General features: G+C 35.3%; 1 protein-coding gene across 1 annotated transcript; it reads right to left on the bottom strand.

The window, feature by feature from the left end:
- Positions 1-13,532: 13,532 nt before the first annotated feature.
- On the bottom strand, positions 13,533-15,264 carry NUC (C2H2-like zinc finger protein). The gene is made up of 3 exons (XM_089627176.1): positions 15,068-15,264; positions 14,587-14,986; positions 13,533-14,499 (listed from the first exon to the last, which is right to left on the bottom strand). The coding sequence occupies exons 1-3, from the start codon at positions 15,177-15,179 to the stop codon at positions 13,995-13,997; spliced, it is 1,017 nt and encodes a 338-aa protein (XP_089483302.1). The 5' UTR covers positions 15,180-15,264; the 3' UTR covers positions 13,533-13,994.
- Positions 15,265-20,871: the final 5,607 nt, after the last annotated feature.

Raw genomic sequence — 20,871 nt, 5'->3', positions numbered from 1 at the left:
TACATTAGTCAATAAATTAGGTGTAGGGTAATTAATTACTTACCTATATTTTTGACTTATGAGCATAACAATTATTTACAACAGTAAAGTAATTTACGTGACAAATTATTTTTATTTATTATTTTTTAAATACTGTTGCTTTTGTTACTTTAATGTCTATTTATTACTTTTTTCAAATTATTTCTAACTCTCGCTCTCATTCTCTTTCTCTCTCTCTCTTTGTAAGTCATATCAGTGCTCTACAAAAAAAAAAGGTATAAATATGTACATGTACTCATAATTAGAAAGCATATCATATATATTATATTATATATATATATATATATGTGTGTATATGGTATATAACTTAGTAATATTTATATAGTTTGTTTTCTGTGTACATTATATACGTACAATCAAAATTGAAAATATAGTGTACATGTAGTCATCATTTTTTTTTGAGATTCGTAACTAATTAGGCCACTTTAAACATGTGATTTTGGATCTAGCCTATGTTTGACAATTTTTATGGATATAGCCAAATGGCTTATGTGTCAATAATTAAGGTCTTATTTGCCCTTATTTATTAATAAATTCGTCACTTTCTCTCTCTTATTTTTTTTCAAATATTTTTTTTTGCATCAAAACTTCAAAAATTTGTATCTTTCTCATACGAACTCGAAATTGAGTGATTTCAAATCCTACAAATTCGTGGCGTCGAGATCTTCAAAAATAGACTCATTGTGTTTGATAAAAATTATTTTTAATGCATCATATTTACATTTCCATTTATTTTTTTGATAATTTCAAAAAATTTGAGTTATTTTCATATTTAAGGTAGATTTTTCTACATCTATGGTATTAAACATTATTTTTCATCAAACATAATAGATATATTTTTGAAGATCTCGGCGTCACGAATCCGTAGGATTTGAAATCACTCAATTTCGAGTTCATATGAGATAGATATGATTTTTTGAAGTTTTTATGTAAAAAAAGTGTAGGAAAAAAATAGGAGAGAGAAAATGACGAATTTATTAATAAATAAGAGTAAATAAGACCTTGATTATTGCCACATAATCATGTTGGCTATTTCCCTAAAAGTTGTGAAACATAGGTTAAAAACAAATTTTACGTGAAACAAATTTACGTAAAATTTACGTGAAACAAATTTTATAGTTTCATTTTGGCTATTTCGCTACAATGCCCTTTTGTTTTTTACTATGTACATCAGTTATATGTGTAACATTCTTTTTTTGTAAACTTTGTAAGTATATGATTTATGACTGAAGTATTTTGTATACTGTTATTCATTTAACAAATCATAGTTCTTAATAAGATATATATATATATATATATATATATATATATATATATGTTTAATTTATTAAAAAAATATATTATGATTTTCATTGGTTGTCATGTTCAATTTATTTTTGAAATTTTTGGTATCATTATAGGTAAATGAATAACATCTGGTACAACTTATACATTTATTTTACTTTTGTTTTATTTTATTATTCAATTTGGGGGATTTTTTGTTATATATGATTTTAACTTCACAATCCTGTAAAACTATACTGCCGAAATTATGTATATATAATTATAATTTCATAATAATATTTACTATAAAAGAGATACTAATTTTATCATAATATTATATATAATATTTAAAATATAAAAATTTGTATAAATATAATAGACATAAACTTTTAACATATATATTTCTTATTATGATCACTTTTAAAAAATAGCGCAATATTTAATATGCATATATATGTACAATGTGACTTTTAACTCTTCGTTGGCTTACTTTATGTCGAAGGAATGATAAACAGGTGAATATACCACAATTAAGAGAGAGAAAAAAGGGCATTGTAGCAAAATAGCCAAAATAAAACTATGGAATTTGTTTTTAGCCTACGTTTCACAACTTTTAGGGAAATAGCCAACAGGTTTATGTGGCAATAATTAAAGTATAATTTGCCCTTATTTATTAACAAATTCTTCATTTTCTCTCTCTTATTTTTTCCTACCATTTTTTTTACATAAAAACTTCAAAAAACCATATTTATCTCATATGAACTCAAAATTGAGTGAATCCAAATCCTACCGATTCATGACGCCGAGATATTAAAAAATAGATCCATTGTGTTTGATGAAAAATCATGTTTAATACTATAGATGTAAAAAAATCACGTTACCATCTTAAATATGAAAATAACTGAAATTTTTTGAAATTATAAAAATAAATAAATGGAAACGTAAATATGATGCATTAACTATAATTTTTCATCAAACACAATGGGTCTATTTTTGAAGATCTCGACGCCACGAATTTGTAGGATCTGAAATCACTCAATTTCGAGTTCGTATGAGAAAGATACAAATTTTTGAAGTTTTGATGCAAAAAAAATTATTTGAAAAAAATAGGAGAGATAAAGTAACGAATTTGTTAATAAATAAGGGCAAATCAGACCTTAATTATTGCCACATAAGCCATTTGGCTATATCCCTAAAAATTGTCAAACGTAGGCTAGATCTAAAATCATATGTTTAAAGTGGTCTAATTAGTTATAAATCTCAAAAAAAAAAAAATGAATGACTAATTGATTTGGAAGTAATGCATTTGAGATATAAAAGTTAATATATATATATATATATATATATATATATATATATATATCTTTGGATTGCTTGCGATATTATAACACCGATAATCCATTACATAGATAATAAGGAGTTAAGATTATTAGTTCTCTTCTTAATATTATGACAAGTGGCTGTTGTTTTTTTTTATTGGTTTTTTTTACTTTCTTAGTCATTTTTTGTTTTCATGCTTCTCTAACTCTTCATACTCCGATTAAAATATATTCATTAAAAAGTTTTCACATCTTTCTTTTTTTCATCACCGTGTGTGTATGCGTGAAAATGACCAACAACCATATATGACAGATATGAGTATAGCAATTTGTAAATTTAGTTATTTGTCAAAACATTATTTGTTAATTTTTGGACATAATATAACATCACTAATTGACATGCAGTGGCGGACCCAGGTGGGAGGCTCAAGTGGCCTGGGCCCCCCCTAACCAAAAATTTTCAGGCTTAATTTTTTTTTTCCAGCCTAAACTAAATTTTGGCCCCCCTCCTTCCGAGTCCTGGATCCGCCACTGTTGACATAAATACTATTACATATTAAGTTATCATTGGCTATAAATTATTATGTATATTTAAGTAATGAGTATGCATTAATTGTTCCTTACTAGATATATTATAAATGAGTATTTCTTACTCATGAGTAAATTACTAATTTTTATCCAATTTATGTATTTTGAAAAATACCAAAAATCAATCATAATCATAAGAGTTTATAATAATCTTAATATTTTTGAAGTAATATTTTTTTCATCATTACATAGATAATAAAGAGCTAAAGTTATTACCTCTTTAATTAATCCATTTATAACATAGTTAATAAAAAAGTATGATTTTTCAACTTTTCACCAAAGAACACCATATGAAGACACGTGACACTTTTTTTCTTGTCTTTTGGTCACAGGTCTTTTTGTGACGTATTTTTTTTCCTTTTTTTCTCTCTCCTTTCAACTAGTATGATTAGAAATATATCTCAAACTCATGCTTACCATTGGATAGTACGCCACATGTATACATCTTGTCATAGAACTGTTTTTTAATAAATAAATAAAAATATAAATAACAACTACTCAAGAGTCATCAAGACTCAAAAGTTTATTTTTGCCACACAACAATGCTCATGTCAGACTAGGAAAACTGGATCCAAAACTCAAGTACATCTTTATTGGATATCCGTAATGGGTAACAGGGTATAAATTGGGGTGTTTAAAACTCACTAGAGGTGTTTAATAAGTAGATATGTTACTTTTAATGAGAGTGATTTTCAAGGAAGAAAAACAAGTCATCCGTTTCTCTTAAAAAAAAAAGTGATTAGTTACATAGATTACTTATGTTACATATCAGCATCGCTGAGAGACAATAAATTTTTGAATGTACTCCAACTAATTCAGTGAGTCTATGACATCACATGAGAGAGAGAACAAGATTGTTAGAGAAATATGTGTTTGGATCAAATTGTGAAGGTAATTGTATCTTGGACGGTTGAGCGATATCTCGTTGATAGTGAAAGAACCCTAAGATTGGAGTATGTCAATCGTTACCGAACCAAGATAAATCTAATATTTCTTTTATTGCTTTCTTCAATTCTTGAGTATTGTGTATTATTTGATCTATTACTTGGACTGCAAGGTACTTCAGCCTCGATGACAGAATTTCAGAGAAAGAACATGGTTCATAACATAAATGATCTTAATCTTAATAATATCCATTAATCTAAAATTTAGTTGATGTTTAGTGTTTTCTAAATTTTCAAAATGCCAAAATTTTCCTCTATAATTACTTTTCTTAAAATTAAGAATATAGATATGTATATAGAGAAAATGACAGAAAAAAGATCAAATTAATGTTTATGGTTTGTTACACTTAAGTACCTTTTTTTAAAGTTGCAGAAAAAGTATCCAAGGACGAGAATTTGTCCTAGCGTTAGTACCTCCATTGTTAAATCAGATGAATTTACACGTATCACCATCTGATATTTTTTTACAAAATTTAAAAATTAATTATTTTTTATTTAAAAAACTCTCTCTCGCGTGTTGAATCAGGTACGTTTATTTGTTGTTTTTAATCTTGCATTTTATTTCTTTGACTTTTTTTTCTTTGATCTTTTCTTCCAAATTACTTATCAAAATCAACTCTCTAGTTATTCTACCAATTTACAACAAGTAAAAGCGCCTCAAAATCGCTCTTTCTTGCCAGAAATTTTGAGGTTCACAACTACGGCAACGAAACTTTGATCTTTGATATCTCTGTTATGCCGTTATTTTCACATGATATAAATAACACCCCGGGAGCAAAAAATGATACATCAAGCCCATACATAAGGTCCAAGCCCACTAGAAAACTCATGCGTCAAACTGCGGATCAACACTCCTAAGATGTCTCTCAAATAAGCTCTTAAAAGAGACTCTCAAAGCATGTTTTCAAGTTAGACTCCTTGACAAATCTTCAAGCCAAAGCCATAAACATGACCACTGGTCGGCCAAAGAAATGACTACCCAGCCAATTGTTGCGATATTTTCGTACGCAAGTGCACGTAGTCGCTCAAGTAATATAATCGTAAGTACGAATCGATCTCACGAGAACTATGCTTAACCGATACTTAACTAACTAGCAACGAATTGAAGTCAAAAGCAACGGTGATGATTATTAACTAAATTGCAGAAAATAAATAAAAACACAAATTAAACTATGGGTGAACAAATATGAGGAAGGAAAGAGCAATGGCTTTGCTAAACTCTCCTATGGTCGGAATTCTTACAATTACGCACGATTTTTCGGTTCAACTTTCGTCACTAATCACACTCACGTAATATTATCGCTAAATCTCTCTCGAGCATCTAACACCCTATGTCAATACCGGATTTTTATCTCTCGATCTCAAACCCTAAAAATACGACAAGCATTACAAACAAGAGTGTACACACGACTCCATAACAATCTAACTATCTCTAGTTTAGGAATGTACTACGGTGAACTAATTCTTATGCACGATCAACCTAATCTTTCTCAAGTATCAAGTCAATTATATAAATCATGAATGAGGTCATGAATCTCAAATAAGCAATAACCACGGAATTAATTCAAGCGATAGAGAAGAACGACATGAAAAATACTTCAATCAATAAATAATGAATCAACAACCATATTCAAGCAAAGCTAGGCCACCATCTTTAAGAGGTTCAGTTCATGGCGACGAGAGTAATAGAAACACAAAATAAATAAAAACAAACCATGAAAACTAAATCAAAATAATAAAACATAAACGGGAGTTCCAAAGAATAGAGATAGAATGAAAAACGCTAAATTCGTGGTTGTCAATCGCGACGAACGGTGGTCTTCTTCTCCGGTTTTCTCTTCTCTCCCAACTAGCCAAACAATTAACAAAAACCTAAAATAAAATCTAAGATGTGTTTTTAGAAGGTCTAACTAGTATATATAGGGTTGTTGGGTGATTTTCGGAGCTATTTGGGCCATTAGATATGATCAAAAGGTCAAAAACTCGTCAAAATCGGGAAATAGCATCTTTGAAACTAAAAAAGGCAAAATCGGCGCAAAACGCGTAGTTGGAGTGCGCGACGCGCGGACCGCGTGTATGACTCTGCCGGGTCTCCGCGGCGCTCAGTGATACTTAAAATTGTCATAACTTCTTGCTCCGGTGTCCGATTCTTGCAAATAAATATGCGTTGGAAAGCTAAGAGAAAGCTCTATCCAATGGTAGAAAGATTTATTCCAGAATATTTGATAGAAAATCTCAAAATCATGCGGAAGATGACATTGTGCTTCTTGTTTCGCTCTAATTTGTTCGAAAAGTCTTCGAATCACTTAAAAAATGCTCCGTAACATCACATGATGATTTAATATCCTTCTCAACACCCAATTGGCCTCTCAAACCTGTTAATCACTAAAAAACACATCAAACACGCGAAAAGTCACTCGAGTACACGTGAGATTCAAGTCGGAAAATAGGAGTTTAACGCGTACGAAACGCACCTATCAAATACCCCCAAACTTGAACTATCACTTGTCCTCAAGTGATAAAAATAAAACAAAAACAGACCCAAGAAGTTAACTAAAAATATCGTAAAACTATGTGATCGATTAGCCATGTCAAAAATATGTTCGCCTCAACTACAGATTTATAGACTTACAATGCAAATGGTATTCATGATTTTGATTTGAATTCAACTACTGAGTGTGACAAAAATGAAGTACAAGTTAGTGTTACCTTGACCCTTTACAACATTTATCGTATCTCGCAAACTCTTGGGTACCCCGCTTCGCAACCTTCTCAACCGCCCTCAAGAGTTTTCATAAAACCAAATTTCTGTGAATTTCGGCTCAACACACCTATATGCCCTCTCTTAGTCTTCACTAATGTATACATGTCATCTCTAGTCGGTCCTAGTTCTTTTCGGCTTATAATGTTTGGGTTAGGGTCACGGTAGGATATAGAATTTTTAGTGACTAAAATCAACCTATCAAGGATCGCGAATTACTTCTCATAAACACTCAAACCTCATACTCTCGCTCTAGCACTCGACCTCTTCCAAAATCACCATCAAAACTATCATTCCAAGAACTTGACTCACAAAAATATCTCCAAGTCATATTTATTTTTTGTTTGAACACCGTAATTAATCAAAACAAAAATAAAAACTAGATGCTAAAAAGTGAGCATCATCCTAAAACTTTTTTTTTCTTTCTTCTTTTTTTTTTCTTCCTTTTTTTTCTTTTCTTTTTCCGCTAAACAAAATAACATAAATAAAAAAAATAACAAAAACGATTACAATGTTCAGCGATTTATTCTTTTTTTTTTTTTTACATGGAGATTCACTAAAAAACATGTTAAAAGCTCTTGAAGTGACTCGCGATGACGGATTTACTAGATCAAATGGTTCTTTGTGGGAATGTCGTCATCGGGTGGGCTGCGTTACGTGGCTAAGAACGAGAAGGTATTGTGTTTGGCTTTTTATGCAAGATGCTCTAATGGATAATTTTTTTCTTCGGGTCTGCTCTTTGGCTAGAAGTGGCTAATCCTAACGCCTATATCATCATTCCTAGATCAACGTGTACTCAATTTCGCTTCAATAAAGGATTGAAGGGGTTCTAGTGTGTTGAAGTAATCTCAATTAGGCGGTCGGTGTAGCTAATAACGAAGGCACCCTAAAGATTCTAGAGACATACATATTGGGGTCAAATAGCGGTCAATAAAAAACTCGTACAAACACAATTACACTCAAGAAGTCACAACTAACAACCCCATGCATTAGCTTAAAATCCTACAGTCTCTTAGGCAAACATTCATAATTATAACTCAAGACAAGACAATTACACACGAATTTCTACCGAAAAACAAGAAATAAAACAAAAAATGCCCGATAAATAAAACTTCCCCCCAAACTTGAAAGGAACATTGTCCACAATGTTTGGACATAAAAATAAGGGCTGGAATACTTACCTGGCGGGGCGCCCTCCTGCACAAATGGGCTCGTCAAAGCTCCGAGGCGGTTTTTTTTTTTTTTTTTTTTTTTTTTTTTTAAGTTGTAAATAAAACACTTAAAAAAATGAAAATAAAAAACTTAAAAAAACTGAAAATAAAACATTGGATAGCCTCCCAACAAGCATTTTAGTTAACGTTAACAGCTTGACGGGATACCTTTTTATCAGCTCATGTCTCGGCAGGCTTTCTCGCCGAGTATTCTCTGCTCAACTTTATACGGAGTTGGCCAATTTCCCATCATGGTGCATCGGGACCTTTGATCTTTGCGCGCTTGGCCTCGCCCTTCTCATTCTTGTTGGACGGCATCGGCGGTGGTCATGGGGGCTTTTGCGGTGTGGCTTCTCCGGGCTCAAGAACGTGGACATCCTCCTTGAATGTCACACGTTTTCGGGCGTCGTATATCCCGAATGACTCATCCTCGCTAAGCGTCACCATAATCTTCTCCGGATATGGGACTTGCGATGTGTAAACGCGGATCGGCGGAAAGGGCTTGGGTGCGGGTGTGGTTGATGATGAGGGTTCGTCAATTTCCGCCTTTGGCCTCTCTGCTACATCGTCGATCCAGTGGATGACGGAGTTGCATTGTTCCTTTTGATTTTAATCTATGATTCTTGGGAGCGTCTCTGGTGGTCGAGCATTAATGGCTTTGACAATCTGACCGACATGTGTCTCGAGACTTCGGATTTGCACGGTGTGACTTCTCAACGTGTTCTGGGTCTCGGTGACGAATGCTGGTAGGATTTCTTAGATTTGACTTGGGCTCTGGAGGTGGTTGTTGAAGAAACCCTTGTTGTTGCGGAAAGCTTTGTGGAGGTTTTTGTTGCTAGTTTTGTGGCCCCCTCCACGCATTTTGTTGGTAACTATTTCCCGCTCCCATGTAATTGTTGTTGAAATTTTGGGTCGGGGAGCAGTTGTAATTATCTACACAGTTGGCGTTCGCTGTTGGACTTGCGATTCCATGCGGGCAGTGGTTGACAATGTGGTTTCCGTTGCACCAGAAGCAATGCTCCAATGAGGCTACGTGCACGGCATTCACCGTTCTTCGACTCTCCGCCAGTTGTTGTTGAACGGCCGCCATTTGTGTTGTTAGGGCCTTGATTGCCTTCATGTAGAAGGTCGAGGTCACGGCGGGCTGCGTATACGTACTCCTACTGTCCACCGAGCATTGATCATTGGGCACGCCTACTCCTCAAGAAGATAATGGAACTCCGATGGTGTCTTAGTCAACACTGTACCTCATGCTGCAGTGTTGACTAAGGTCTTCGTTGAGTTAATGAGACCATAGTAGAAGGTCTGGAGTTGCTCTGGTAGAGAAATCCCGTGATGTTGGCACTTTCTCAACATCTCCTTGAAGCATGCCCATGCTTCGTGGAGTGACTCGCCGTCCCACTGACTAAAGCTATGGATCTCATTGTGGAGGTGAGCAGTCTTCTCGAATGGGAAGAATCCAGCGAAGAAGACCCGACATAGCTCGTCCCAGGTGGTGATAAAGTTGACGGGAAAAGACTGGAGCCAACTCTTCGCTCGGTCGCAAAGTGAGAACGAGAAAAGGCATAATCTAATTGCTTCAACCGAGATATTATGGATTCGGAAGGTGTCGCATATCTCAGTGAAGTTGGCAATGTGCTCGTTTGGGTCGTCGTTCGGGGCTCCTGAGAATTGATTTTGCTGAATCATTTGGATCATCCTCGTCTTGATCTCGAAGCTTTGATCCCCTTCGATGGATGGCTTTCGGATCGCCGATCGGTATCCATGGGTCGTGGGCATGAGATATTCAATGAGTAGTCTTTCAGCCCGTTCTCCCATGATCTATTACAAAAAGAAATAAATAAATAAAAAAAGAGATCAAATTGAAAGCTAGCTAATTTAATATCGGTTAAAGACTAAGTCCCCGACAACGGCGCCAAAAACTTGTTGCGATATTTTCGTACGCAAGTGCAGGTAGTCGCTCAAGTAATATAATCGTAAGTACGAGTCGATCCCACGAGAACTATGCTTAACCGATACTTAACTAACTAGCAACGAATTAAAGTCAAAAGCAACGATGATGATTATTAACTAAATTGCAGAATATAAATAAAAACACAAATTAGACTATGGGTGAACAAAAATGAGGAAGACAAGGGCAACGCCTACGCTAAACTCTCCTATGATCGGAATTCCTACAATTACGCACGATTTTTCGGTTCAACTTTCTTCACTAATCACACTCACATAATATTATCGCTAAATCTCTCTCGAGCATCTAACAACCTATGTCAATACTGAGTTTTTATCTCTCGATCTCAAACACTAAAAATACGACAAACATTACAAACAAGAGTGTACACACGACTCCATAGCAGCTTAACTATCTCTAGCTTAGGAATGTACTACTGTAAACTAATTCTTATGCACGATCAACCTAAATGATCAACCTAATCTTTCTCAAGCATCAAGTCAATCCTAAAAATCATGAATGAGGTCATGAATCTCAAACAAGCAATAACCACATAATTAATTCAAGTGATAGAGAAGAACATGAAAAATACTTCAGTCAATAAATAATGAATCCACAACCATATTCAAGCAAAAGCTAGGCCACCACCCTTAAGAGGTCATGGCGACAAGAGTAATAGAAACACAAAATAAATAAAAACAAACCATGAAAACTAAATCAAAATAATAAAACATAAACGGGTGTTCCAAAGAATAGAGATAGAATTAAAAACGCTGAATTCGCAGTTGTCAATCGCGACGAACGGTGGTCTTCTTCTCCGGTTTTCTCTTCTCTTCCAACTAACCAAACAACTAATAAAAGCTTAATAAAGTCTAAGATGTGTTTTTATGAGTTCTAATATATATATATATATATATATATATATATATATATGGTTTTGGGTGATTTTCGGAGCTATTTGGACCCTTGGATATGATCAAAAGGTCAAAAACTCATCAAAATTGGGAAATAGCATTTTTGAAGCTAAAAATAGGCAAAATCAGCGCAAAACGTGCAGTTGGAGTAAACAGCGTGCGGGCCGCGCGTATGACTCTACCGGGTCTCCGCGGCGCGCAGTGATGCTAAAATTGTCATAACTTTTTTGCTTTGATGTCCGATTCTTGCAAAAATAAATATTCGTTGGAAGGCTAAGAGAAGCTCTATCCAATGGAAAAATTTATTCCAGAATGTTTGATAGAAAATCTCAAAATCATGCAGAAGAGGACGTTGTGCTTCTTGTTTCACTAAAGTCTTCGAATCACTTCAAAAATGTTCCGTAACATCACGTGATGCTATAATATTCTCCTCAATACCCAATTGGCCTCTCAAACATGTAAATCACTCAAAAACACATTAAACACGCTAAAAGTCACTTGAGAACACGTGAGATTCTAGTCGAAAAATAGGAGTTTAACGCGTACGAAAAACACCTATCACCAACCAAAATAGAAGACCACCCGGATGGCCAAAGAAAATGACCACCCGGCTGGCCAAAGAAAATGACCACCCGGCTGGCCAAAGAAAATGACCTCCCGGCTGGCTAAAGAAAATGACCACCCGACCGGCCTGAAAAAAAGACCACCCGATCATCTTAACTCGACCAAGACACACCCGACCATCTCCACCACCCAACCAAGTACTTTTCACCAAACTCTTGGCTCTTATACATACTCCACCATTCAACACACAAGGTAAGTTTTTCTCAACTTGTAATAACTCTACAAAAGTCACACTACAACTCACTTTCTAGAAAACATAGAGACGAATAAAAATCGTTCACCATGAATACAATACAACACGACTAATGTTGAGCGTCAGAGTGCGCGCCGAGTGAAAACCCCCTGCATCCTTCTATATTCACATTTTTTTGTGCTTAAGTGAAGGTGCAAGGATTCGAAGACCCGACGAAGAACACGAAGAACGTAGAAGATCCGAAGACCCAAAAACTCGAAGATCAAAGAACACGATGAACTGAAGAATACGAACACGTGAAAAACACTGAGAACATGGAAGAAACTCAAGAACTTGACGAAGAACGCGAAGAACGAGGAAGATCCCAAGACCCGGAGACTCGAAGATTCGAGTAACACGAACACGACAAGAAGAAAAGAACTTCACCAAACCCAACCTATGTGCGGTCATAGGGTCCGGCCTTAGATCGAACCACGGATGGTTCTTAGTGCTAATCCAAAAACATTGGTTGATACTTGATCGTCTCGTGGAGTAGATCAATTTTGATTATTTACAATCGAAGAAAGATGTTGGGATGCGATAGTCGCCGTCCCGAATCCAACGAGAAAATTGGTGTTTTTCGGCAGCTGAGAATCAATCATGTAAACGAAATTTGCTACGGTGATTCTCGCAGCGATGGCTTTCTATTCATATATGTCTCGACACATATCTCTTTCGTCGATCTCGGTGACAACCGATAATCACCGCAGTTGAGTGCCACCGCCCTCCGGTGAGTGGCTTTGGAATATGATATTCGATGATGTTTGAGTGAGTGAGAGAGAGAGAAAGAGAGAATGAGTTTTTAAAAACAAATTAAAAATTAAACATAATTAAAATTAATTAATTATTTTTAAAAATATTTCAAAATTATCAGATGGTGACACGTATCATTTCATGTAATTTGACGGTAGAGGTACTAACGGATGGAAATTTTTTTAACTTTGAGTATTTTTCTTGCACTTTTAAAGAATGAGTACTTAAGGGTTATAACCCGTAAACATTGAGTATTTTTGTCGCAATTTTCTCATATTATATATATATATATATATATATATAAACTCGAATGTAATCGATTTATCTTGATTATGGCATAGGATGACTTTTCCTCCTCTGCCACCCTCTGGCGGCAGCCCGAGATGCATATTTGATTGGGTGGATAATGAAGGATGCATTGAAGCAAAGACAATAGAAGGTTGCCTAAATGACATTAAAACGATGGAAAACGACGAGGATGAGTCATTTCGTCATTGTTTACCAATATGTCTATTGAAATTGAAGTTTTGCAAAATAATTGAAATATTTGGGCAGTAACCGTTTTTTGGGACAAAAATATCCTTATGTTCCAAATTTGGTCAACAATTATTGAAATCTACTCAGCAATTTTTGAAATCTGGTTAACAACTATTGAAATCTGGTTAACAGTTATTTAAATTTGGTTAAAACTTCTTGAAATATGATTAACTATTATTAAGGGCAAAATAGACACTTAAAAAACTAAAACAGTTATTATTGGAAAATAAATAGTTTCCGCGGCTAATAGTGAAAAATGTTTAGAAAATCGGTTATTGAATACTATTTCCACTGTTTTAAAAAAAAAAAAAAATACTATTTCCACTATAATAATTAATAAGAAAAGTAAATAAAGTAATGATTATACTCAATTATGTTAGTGATTTATTGGGCATGTATTTGCGTAACTGTTTATATTGGTGGTACAATATTATTTAATCCAACGTTGTTGTCCAAATCAAATAAGTGGACTCTTGAGCGTGGACAAGGACAAGAATTGCACATCTGCAATAATGGAGTGTAAAAGGCGTTGTTGCTTTGTTCTTAAGGACTCCTTTCACAACCCCCTTTCTTACATAAAGGAAAATACAATATACGAAAAGAGAGACCATTCTTTTTTTGTCTTTCAGGGTTTCAAACAGAATATGCATGTAAATACCCACCTTTTCATCTCTGCAAAGTTTCACCATTCTTAAATCCGCTCATTTTCCCACTGTCAGCTTTGCTTTCCAATATTGAAGAATAGATCTAACTTGAAAAAAAAAAAAAAAAAAAAAAAAACTCTACAATAACGAAAACGGAAAATTAATACAAAAAAGAAAAAAAGAAAAGAAGATGAGTGCAAGAGAGACATGTCTGTCAAATCCATCCGTTGACGGTGGAGGGGTGGCAAATAGGATGAACTCCGCCGCCAAGAAAATCCCTGGTTTCGTCTTCTACATTAATCCGACGGCGTTTTGGGGGAGGAGGGTAAATACTATGAGATGGCTGGGAGTACAAAGCGCAGGGTTGTTGAGGATGATGAGTAAAAGAAGAAGAAGAAGAAGAAGTTGCTCCTACTTGAGCGGCTTTCTGAAGCAAAGCCGTGGCCGAGTTTAGGGTTTGATCAAACACAAAATTATTATCACTATTATCATTAGCCATCAAGGGCATCGACGTGGTGGTGATGAGCTCATTGTATGCAGTTGATGATGGCACTACTAAGGATGATCGCATCGCCGTCGTCTTTTGATGATCCATCCACCCCATGAAATGATACCCCATCATATTCATATTCATATTCATGTTCATGTTCATGTTCATCTTGGCGGTTTCCTCGGCTAAGGCGTCGCAGAAAGCCCGGTGAGTTATGAAGCTGTCACGCCTGTTGATGGATATGGAAGTATATATACATATATTTAGTAACAATAGTAACAATAATAATCATTAATGATATGATTGAGAGAGTGACCTTGAGAAGAGAGTGCCACAGTGGCACTTGTACTCGCGGGTCCCACAGGTCTTGGAGTGGGCCTTGCAGTCGGAGTGGACGGCGTAGCGTTTGCCGCACTTGTCGCACTTCCACTTCTTGTCGCCGTGCTTTCTGCAGAAGTGCTTCTTGATGCCCGTGAGGTCTCCCAGCGCACGTGAGGGGTGGTGGTGCACGCACGTGACCTCGGGGCACACGTACACCCTCTTCCTCCTCTCCACGGCACTGTTCCTCTGCTTCAGCTTCCACGGCAAGTTGTGGCCTCTCCTGTGCAGCTGCAGATTCTGGTCTCTCTGGAAACCCTTCCCACATATCTCGCACACGAACCTGTTTATGGCCATTAGACTCCTCGGCGACAGAGCTATCACCTCCGCCTCTGGATCTGCATATATATATATCATCATTCGCGTGTTAGTATTATGTATATATACATGTATACGATACTACTTAACTAAGGCTGTACCTGGATTTCCTGGGAGGTTTCTCTTCTTCTTCAAAGGCGGGCTGGGATGATCTAGTACCAACCCTGCTTCCATAGGGTTTCCAAACGAAACTTCTTCTACTGCTTCACCCATGTTCTTAATATGTATCTGATGATCAGATTCACTCTCAGCAAAAAGACAATATTAATGACTACCAACTAATTGGCCTTATTGTTTATGAGACAACACCACCAACGAAGTGCGATTAATATATGCGTCTCTCTCTCTCTCTCTCTGAGCAACCATGTTATGGACTTTTGAAATAATTATTATAATACTATGGAAATGTTGTTGGGTGAGGAGCGCGGTGAAAAGTAAAAACGATTTGAAGTTGAAACTTGAAACACAAAGAGGTGCATGATGACACATATGATGAGGCTGGAGAAAGCGAATTCCTTGCCTTTTCTATTTGGCATCATTATCCTATCATTTCATTCACTTTTCGCCCTACAATTCTTTATTCACATTTAATATGTGTGTACACATTTTATGTGTAGCGCCTAGCTAGGTTGTCCTATATATGTGCATAGATAAGTTCAAAAGCAGTTCTTGGTAGACCGGCTTTAATTTTTGAGTTTTCACCGACTTTTTGTGGTAAAATTAAAAAAAATTGGTCAACATATAATCTTATTTTCGGTAAACATTTTTTTTATCAATCAGTTTAATATTTTAAGCGTTTACTATTATTATATTTCATTGATGCAACTTCCACCGAGTAAATTCAAAGAACTGAAACCGAATCCCCTGAGCACTATTGCACATCAAAAATATCTTATAGCACATATGTGTGTATGTGCTATATATATATATATTATAGGAAATAATATAATCTGTTAAAGACTTGATGATAGATTATGTATTTCTTGTTGTTCGTGATTTGTATCAAGAGTCCCACCTTCAAAAACAGTGAATTTATAATAGACCTTGATAATATATATTTGGTGAATATTTCCACTTTTCATGCATTTTCCTTAAGATAACCCTAGCTCTGATAAATGTTATGTTGTTTTCATTTAATATGAAGAATCCTTTCCCAATATTTTTTAAAAAAGAAAAAACAAGGAACGGTTATTAGATTTTTTAACAGTCAAGAGATTATAGAGATTTCTTGGGTATCTACACAACACAAACAGTGACACAGTCACACATTCATATGTAGTATATAAATAGAGAGAGATGAATATTTGGAAGTTTGAGCAGTCGTCTGGTTGTGGGCTGACTTTAATGATAATGTAATCATGATTTTGGAGTTTAGCTGTTGAACTCTGGCGGCCTTGGAATATTCTCTCCTTCCCCAAACCCCTTTCCTCAACTTTCGATGTATTTTTCAGATTCCCTATTCTAATTATTTAATTCATTAAATAAGAACATAGCCAGCTCAGCTATTGAGGAACTTCTCTTCTCTTCTCTTCTGTCTCGTTCAACTCGTGTAAGTTCACCAAACATTTAAACTCAAGCAAACAAAATATGAAAAAAAAAACATTTAAATAATAGAACAGCGTTTATCGTTACACTAGTTGTCTTCTTCTCCTAAAGCCTGTTATTTTCTAGTTAATAGCATTCTTATTGTTCGTGCAATTTACACGTTTTCTGATTCCGAGGTTTTGCCGGTCGACTTTGAGCTTGTGTACACAATTTGGTCTAAATAACAATATTATATATGTATATCTCTTATGTTAATGTGGAGCTAGCTCATTGTTATGATGAAATAGTTTTCCGGAGAGAATTAGGTTAAGGAAGCCAATATATTAAGAAATCCACATCCACGTGGATGGGTTTTAAAAGCTTGAGAATCTGTTTTCAGTTTGTTCTATGTGTACATATATATGCCAAAATTTTGTATACGTTACGTTCCTTTAGCTTTGCGCTGAATATTCCTTCGAAAATACTGCTGTGATTGACATTTTATGTTTCATAAATGCAAATCCAAAACTTCACACACAAAAGATAAGTAATATGTGAAAATGACTAGTCAATTGTTGTTTGACCATGCTATCCAAGTTCTCGATATAATAAAATGAGAAAATTTCGCAAATATTTCATTTCAATGATAAATCGTAAATATTTCATGTTTTCAATTTCTTTTTATAAATGCCTCATATTTTTTATTTCCAGATTATTTACTTTTCCTTTATTCTAAATCAAACTGTAAACAGTTAAAAAAATCAAATAAAATTGTAACCAGCAAAAAAAAAAAAAAATTACTTATGAAGAAAGAAAATGAAATTAGAGGGGTTAAGTTTGAAAAAATTCTACCAGAGTTAATTTCCAGAAAAAGATGCAAAAGCAGACCACATCTTGAAAATTCTCAGATCTCGAGCTACTACTCGTGACCTAATAGTTTGACACCTTAGCAAAGATGGATAGTGTGGGGGTAGAATTTGACCACATCACTTAGATTGTTTAGTTGGGCCCAAGCCCAAGTAAGTGATAATTCTTTACTGGCATCCAGCCCAGTTCGTCAGCATGATGATCAAGAGATTCAAGACCAGGCCTAGCTCTTCCAACGACCACAGCTCTCCGATAGGACCGAGTCCAAGCTGATAACATGCTCAATCCGGAAGAAATATTCCTCACCCGGCCTTCTCGCCATCGCTAGCTCAAGTCAACACGTACGTGAGCCCTCCAAGTTCTCCAGTCCGACCACGTGTCATCAGGATCGAGGACGAAGATATGAGTTGACCTAATTCAGTTGTAAATAGATCCAATTCAGCTAAAAATGCATCAATCTCTCTTTTATTATCGTTATTATCGTCAAATTTGTACTCACATATTTAGTTGAGCAATTAGTTGAGATCGACCCTAGCTGCATTGTTGATAAGTGTTCAATAAAAGCATCCATTTCGATTTGTTCTTCTGTTCTGCTTGGTCCTTCTTTATCATTTCTTCATTAATACAATCTATCTCAATTCTTATGCGGTGAATTCTTGAGATCCATGTAAATATATAAAAAATATATATATATTAAATATAGAGATTTGTAAGTAACTAAGCCACTTTAAACATGTGATTTTGGATCTAGCATATGTTTGACAATTTTTAGGGATATAGTCAAATGTCTTATGTGGCAATAATTAAAGTCTGATTTGCCTTTATTTATTAACAAATTCGTCACTTTCTCTCTCCTATTTTTTTCAAATAATTTTTTTTGCATCAAACCTTCAAAAATTCGTATATTTCTCATACGAACTCGAAATTGAGTGATTTCAGATCCTACAAATTCGTGGCGTCGAGATCTTCAAAAATAGACCCATTGTGTTTGATGAAAAATTATGTTTAATGCATCATAGTTACGTTTCCATTTTTTTTTATAATTTAAAAAATTTACAGTTATTTCCATATTTAAGGTAGTAACGTGATTTTTCTACATCTATGGTATTAAACATGATTTTTCATCAAACACAATGGATCTATTTTTGAAGATCTCGGCGTCACGAATCCGTAGGATTTGGAATCACTCAATTTCGAGTTCATATGAGATAGATATGGTTTTTTGAAGTTTGTATGTAAAAAAAAAGTGTAGGAAAAAGTAGGAGAGAGAAAGTGACGAATTTGTTAATAAATAAGGGTAAATCAGACCTTAATTATTGCCACATAAGTCTGTTGGCTATTTCCCTAAAAGTTGTGAAACATAGGCTAAAAACAAATTTCATAGTTTCATTTTGGTTATTTCGCTACACTGTCCTTAAATATAATCTATAGTTTTGTGATTGTTGAGGAACCGATTCCGACAACAACATGGAGTACTGATCAGTAGGGAACGGTTATCGGGTGGTTTGTGACTCTATCTCGGCGGCGGGGACCTCTTCCCCTAGGAGAGCAGAGACTTGGTGGGAATATGTGTGGAAGCTTAGAGTCCCACCCAAGATTCGGAATTTCCTTTGGAAGGCGGGAAAAAGTTGGATTCCTACTTCTGAGAATCTTGCTCGCAGTGGCATGTTGAAGGGTTGAAGTGCGGGTGTGACGCCCCAAAATAAGGGGTCAACAGAAAAATAAAATAAAAGACCCAAGAAGAGAAATAATACTAGATAACAAAATAAAATAAACTACGATCAAACCTCATTTGAAAAGTCAACAAAATTTTACCCTTGGGATTTAAGCACGTCAACAAAATAAAATTCAATGACCAGTCAACAAACCACCACAGTTTATTAGTGTAGCACCATTTATATATATAATAATGACAAATATCATCGAGTCATCTCAATCAAAGTATTACAGTCAATAATAATAATACCTTAAAAATGTGTATCTCCACATCATTCGTTGGGATGCCATAACATTTCTACAATCAGATCTTTTATTTTCAAACACCTGGAGTGAAGTCAAAAGAAAAATGGGTAAGCTTCCACGTGCTCAGCAGGAGAAGCAGTACCCAACTTAAGGTTTTATTCATTTTAATACATATCATGCCATATTATTTATCAAAAACTATATTTACCAAATTTACGTTATTAATCGGTTATTAAAAGCAAAACTTGTTAAAACTCAAATTGCAGTTATAACGAAACCTCTGACATGAACCCGAGTAGCCAATTTAGACTGTAAGGTGCTAGGTGGACGCGCGTCACCTGCAACCGATGCCAGACCCAAAGTAATTAGGCGAGGTGGGCCCAACGACCAGTAACCGTGAATCGCGCCCCGCGTAAACCCGCCGCGCAGCAAAGGGAAGCGGAATATGCCATCGCTCCCTTCAGTCAACCTTTTTGGACAATAATGTCCTCGGAAGGAAGCACATCATCCGATAACGAATACTTTGATACCATTTTAATTTGTATAATCATACTAGGTTATAATTATTCAAAAACTCTATCCCGTTGACAAATTTGAAAGGGCCTATTTGGTTTAATCTTTCACCTAGTCATCTACTCTAGTATTAACCATTTTTAATTAAAGAAAACTCTCACAAAAGAAGAGTAATAGAACCCCTACCTTTTTGGATCCTAAAAAGTGCTCGACGGAAAGCTTGGTAGTGATCGCCTCGAAGTATGTGATCACCGAACACAGCTGATTTTTTAAACGCTCGAGAACCACGTCGAATGGAGTTCACGGTTGCATTCGGAACATTGAATGATTACAGGAGTAGTCTGAACTAAAAAATTCCAATATCGAAGCTCCGGAGACGGCGGCGGAGATTGCCGTTTCAAACTCACGTTTTCCAGCGATGCTCTGACGACCAACCTCCGATATGAATCTCCTGCCCATAATTTCCAGAATGATATATCTCTTTAAAACGAAAACAATGCAAAAAGAATGAAGTCAATCAGAGCTCGGATGGCGGAGATATTAACCGGTGAAGTTTGAAACCCAAAACTCACCTATTTTCCGACTTCGACCAGCATTTTCCGGTGAACGGCAGCAGCTCACCAGGGAAAGTTACTCAAAATGATCCTTATGATAAGTACTTTGTGATGGTGGTGGAGGTGTATCTCACCTCCCGTCGGTTTGGTCAAGAAAGCTACCGAAAACGGAGAAAAGAGAAAATAAATTAGAGAGGAGAGATGAGAGAGAAACTGCATAGTGGAGGTAGAAAAGATATACGGGTGTGGGTGTGGGTGAGTGATGAGTTTACTAAGTGTGAAAGACAAGTTTTAAAGAATTAAAACTTAAATAAAAAAGCCACCTTATCAAGTCAAATTTTGAAATTTGACCAACATATTTTGTGGGTTTTACAATACCTTCCCTCTTAAAAAAAAATTCGAGGATGTTAATGAACAAGACGTACTTCTATTTATTGACAATATCTTTCGTTTTGTCCTAGCGGGATCCTCAAAATTATATAAAG

This window comes from Urtica dioica, chromosome 1, assembly GCF_054948205.1.
Source record: "Urtica dioica subsp. dioica isolate 48M chromosome 1, U.dioica_male_clone48M_v1_H2, whole genome shotgun sequence".
Classification (NCBI taxonomy): Eukaryota; Viridiplantae; Streptophyta; class Magnoliopsida; order Rosales; family Urticaceae; genus Urtica; species Urtica dioica.
This window is presented reverse-complemented; position numbering and strand designations above follow the sequence as displayed.

Bases quoted from the DNA above. Each gene is read 5' to 3' on its own strand.
- NUC (XM_089627176.1), bottom strand. From the start codon at position 15,179: ATGGGTGAAGCAGTAGAAGAAGTTTCGTTTGGAAACCCTATGGAAGCA. The intron at 14,987-15,067 runs GTACAGCCTTAG...ATATATATGCAG, and splicing joins AAACCTCCCAGGAAATCCAG to ATCCAGAGGCGGAGGTGATA. The intron at 14,500-14,586 runs GTCACTCTCTCA...ATCCATCAACAG, and splicing joins TGTGGCACTCTCTTCTCAAG to GCGTGACAGCTTCATAACTC.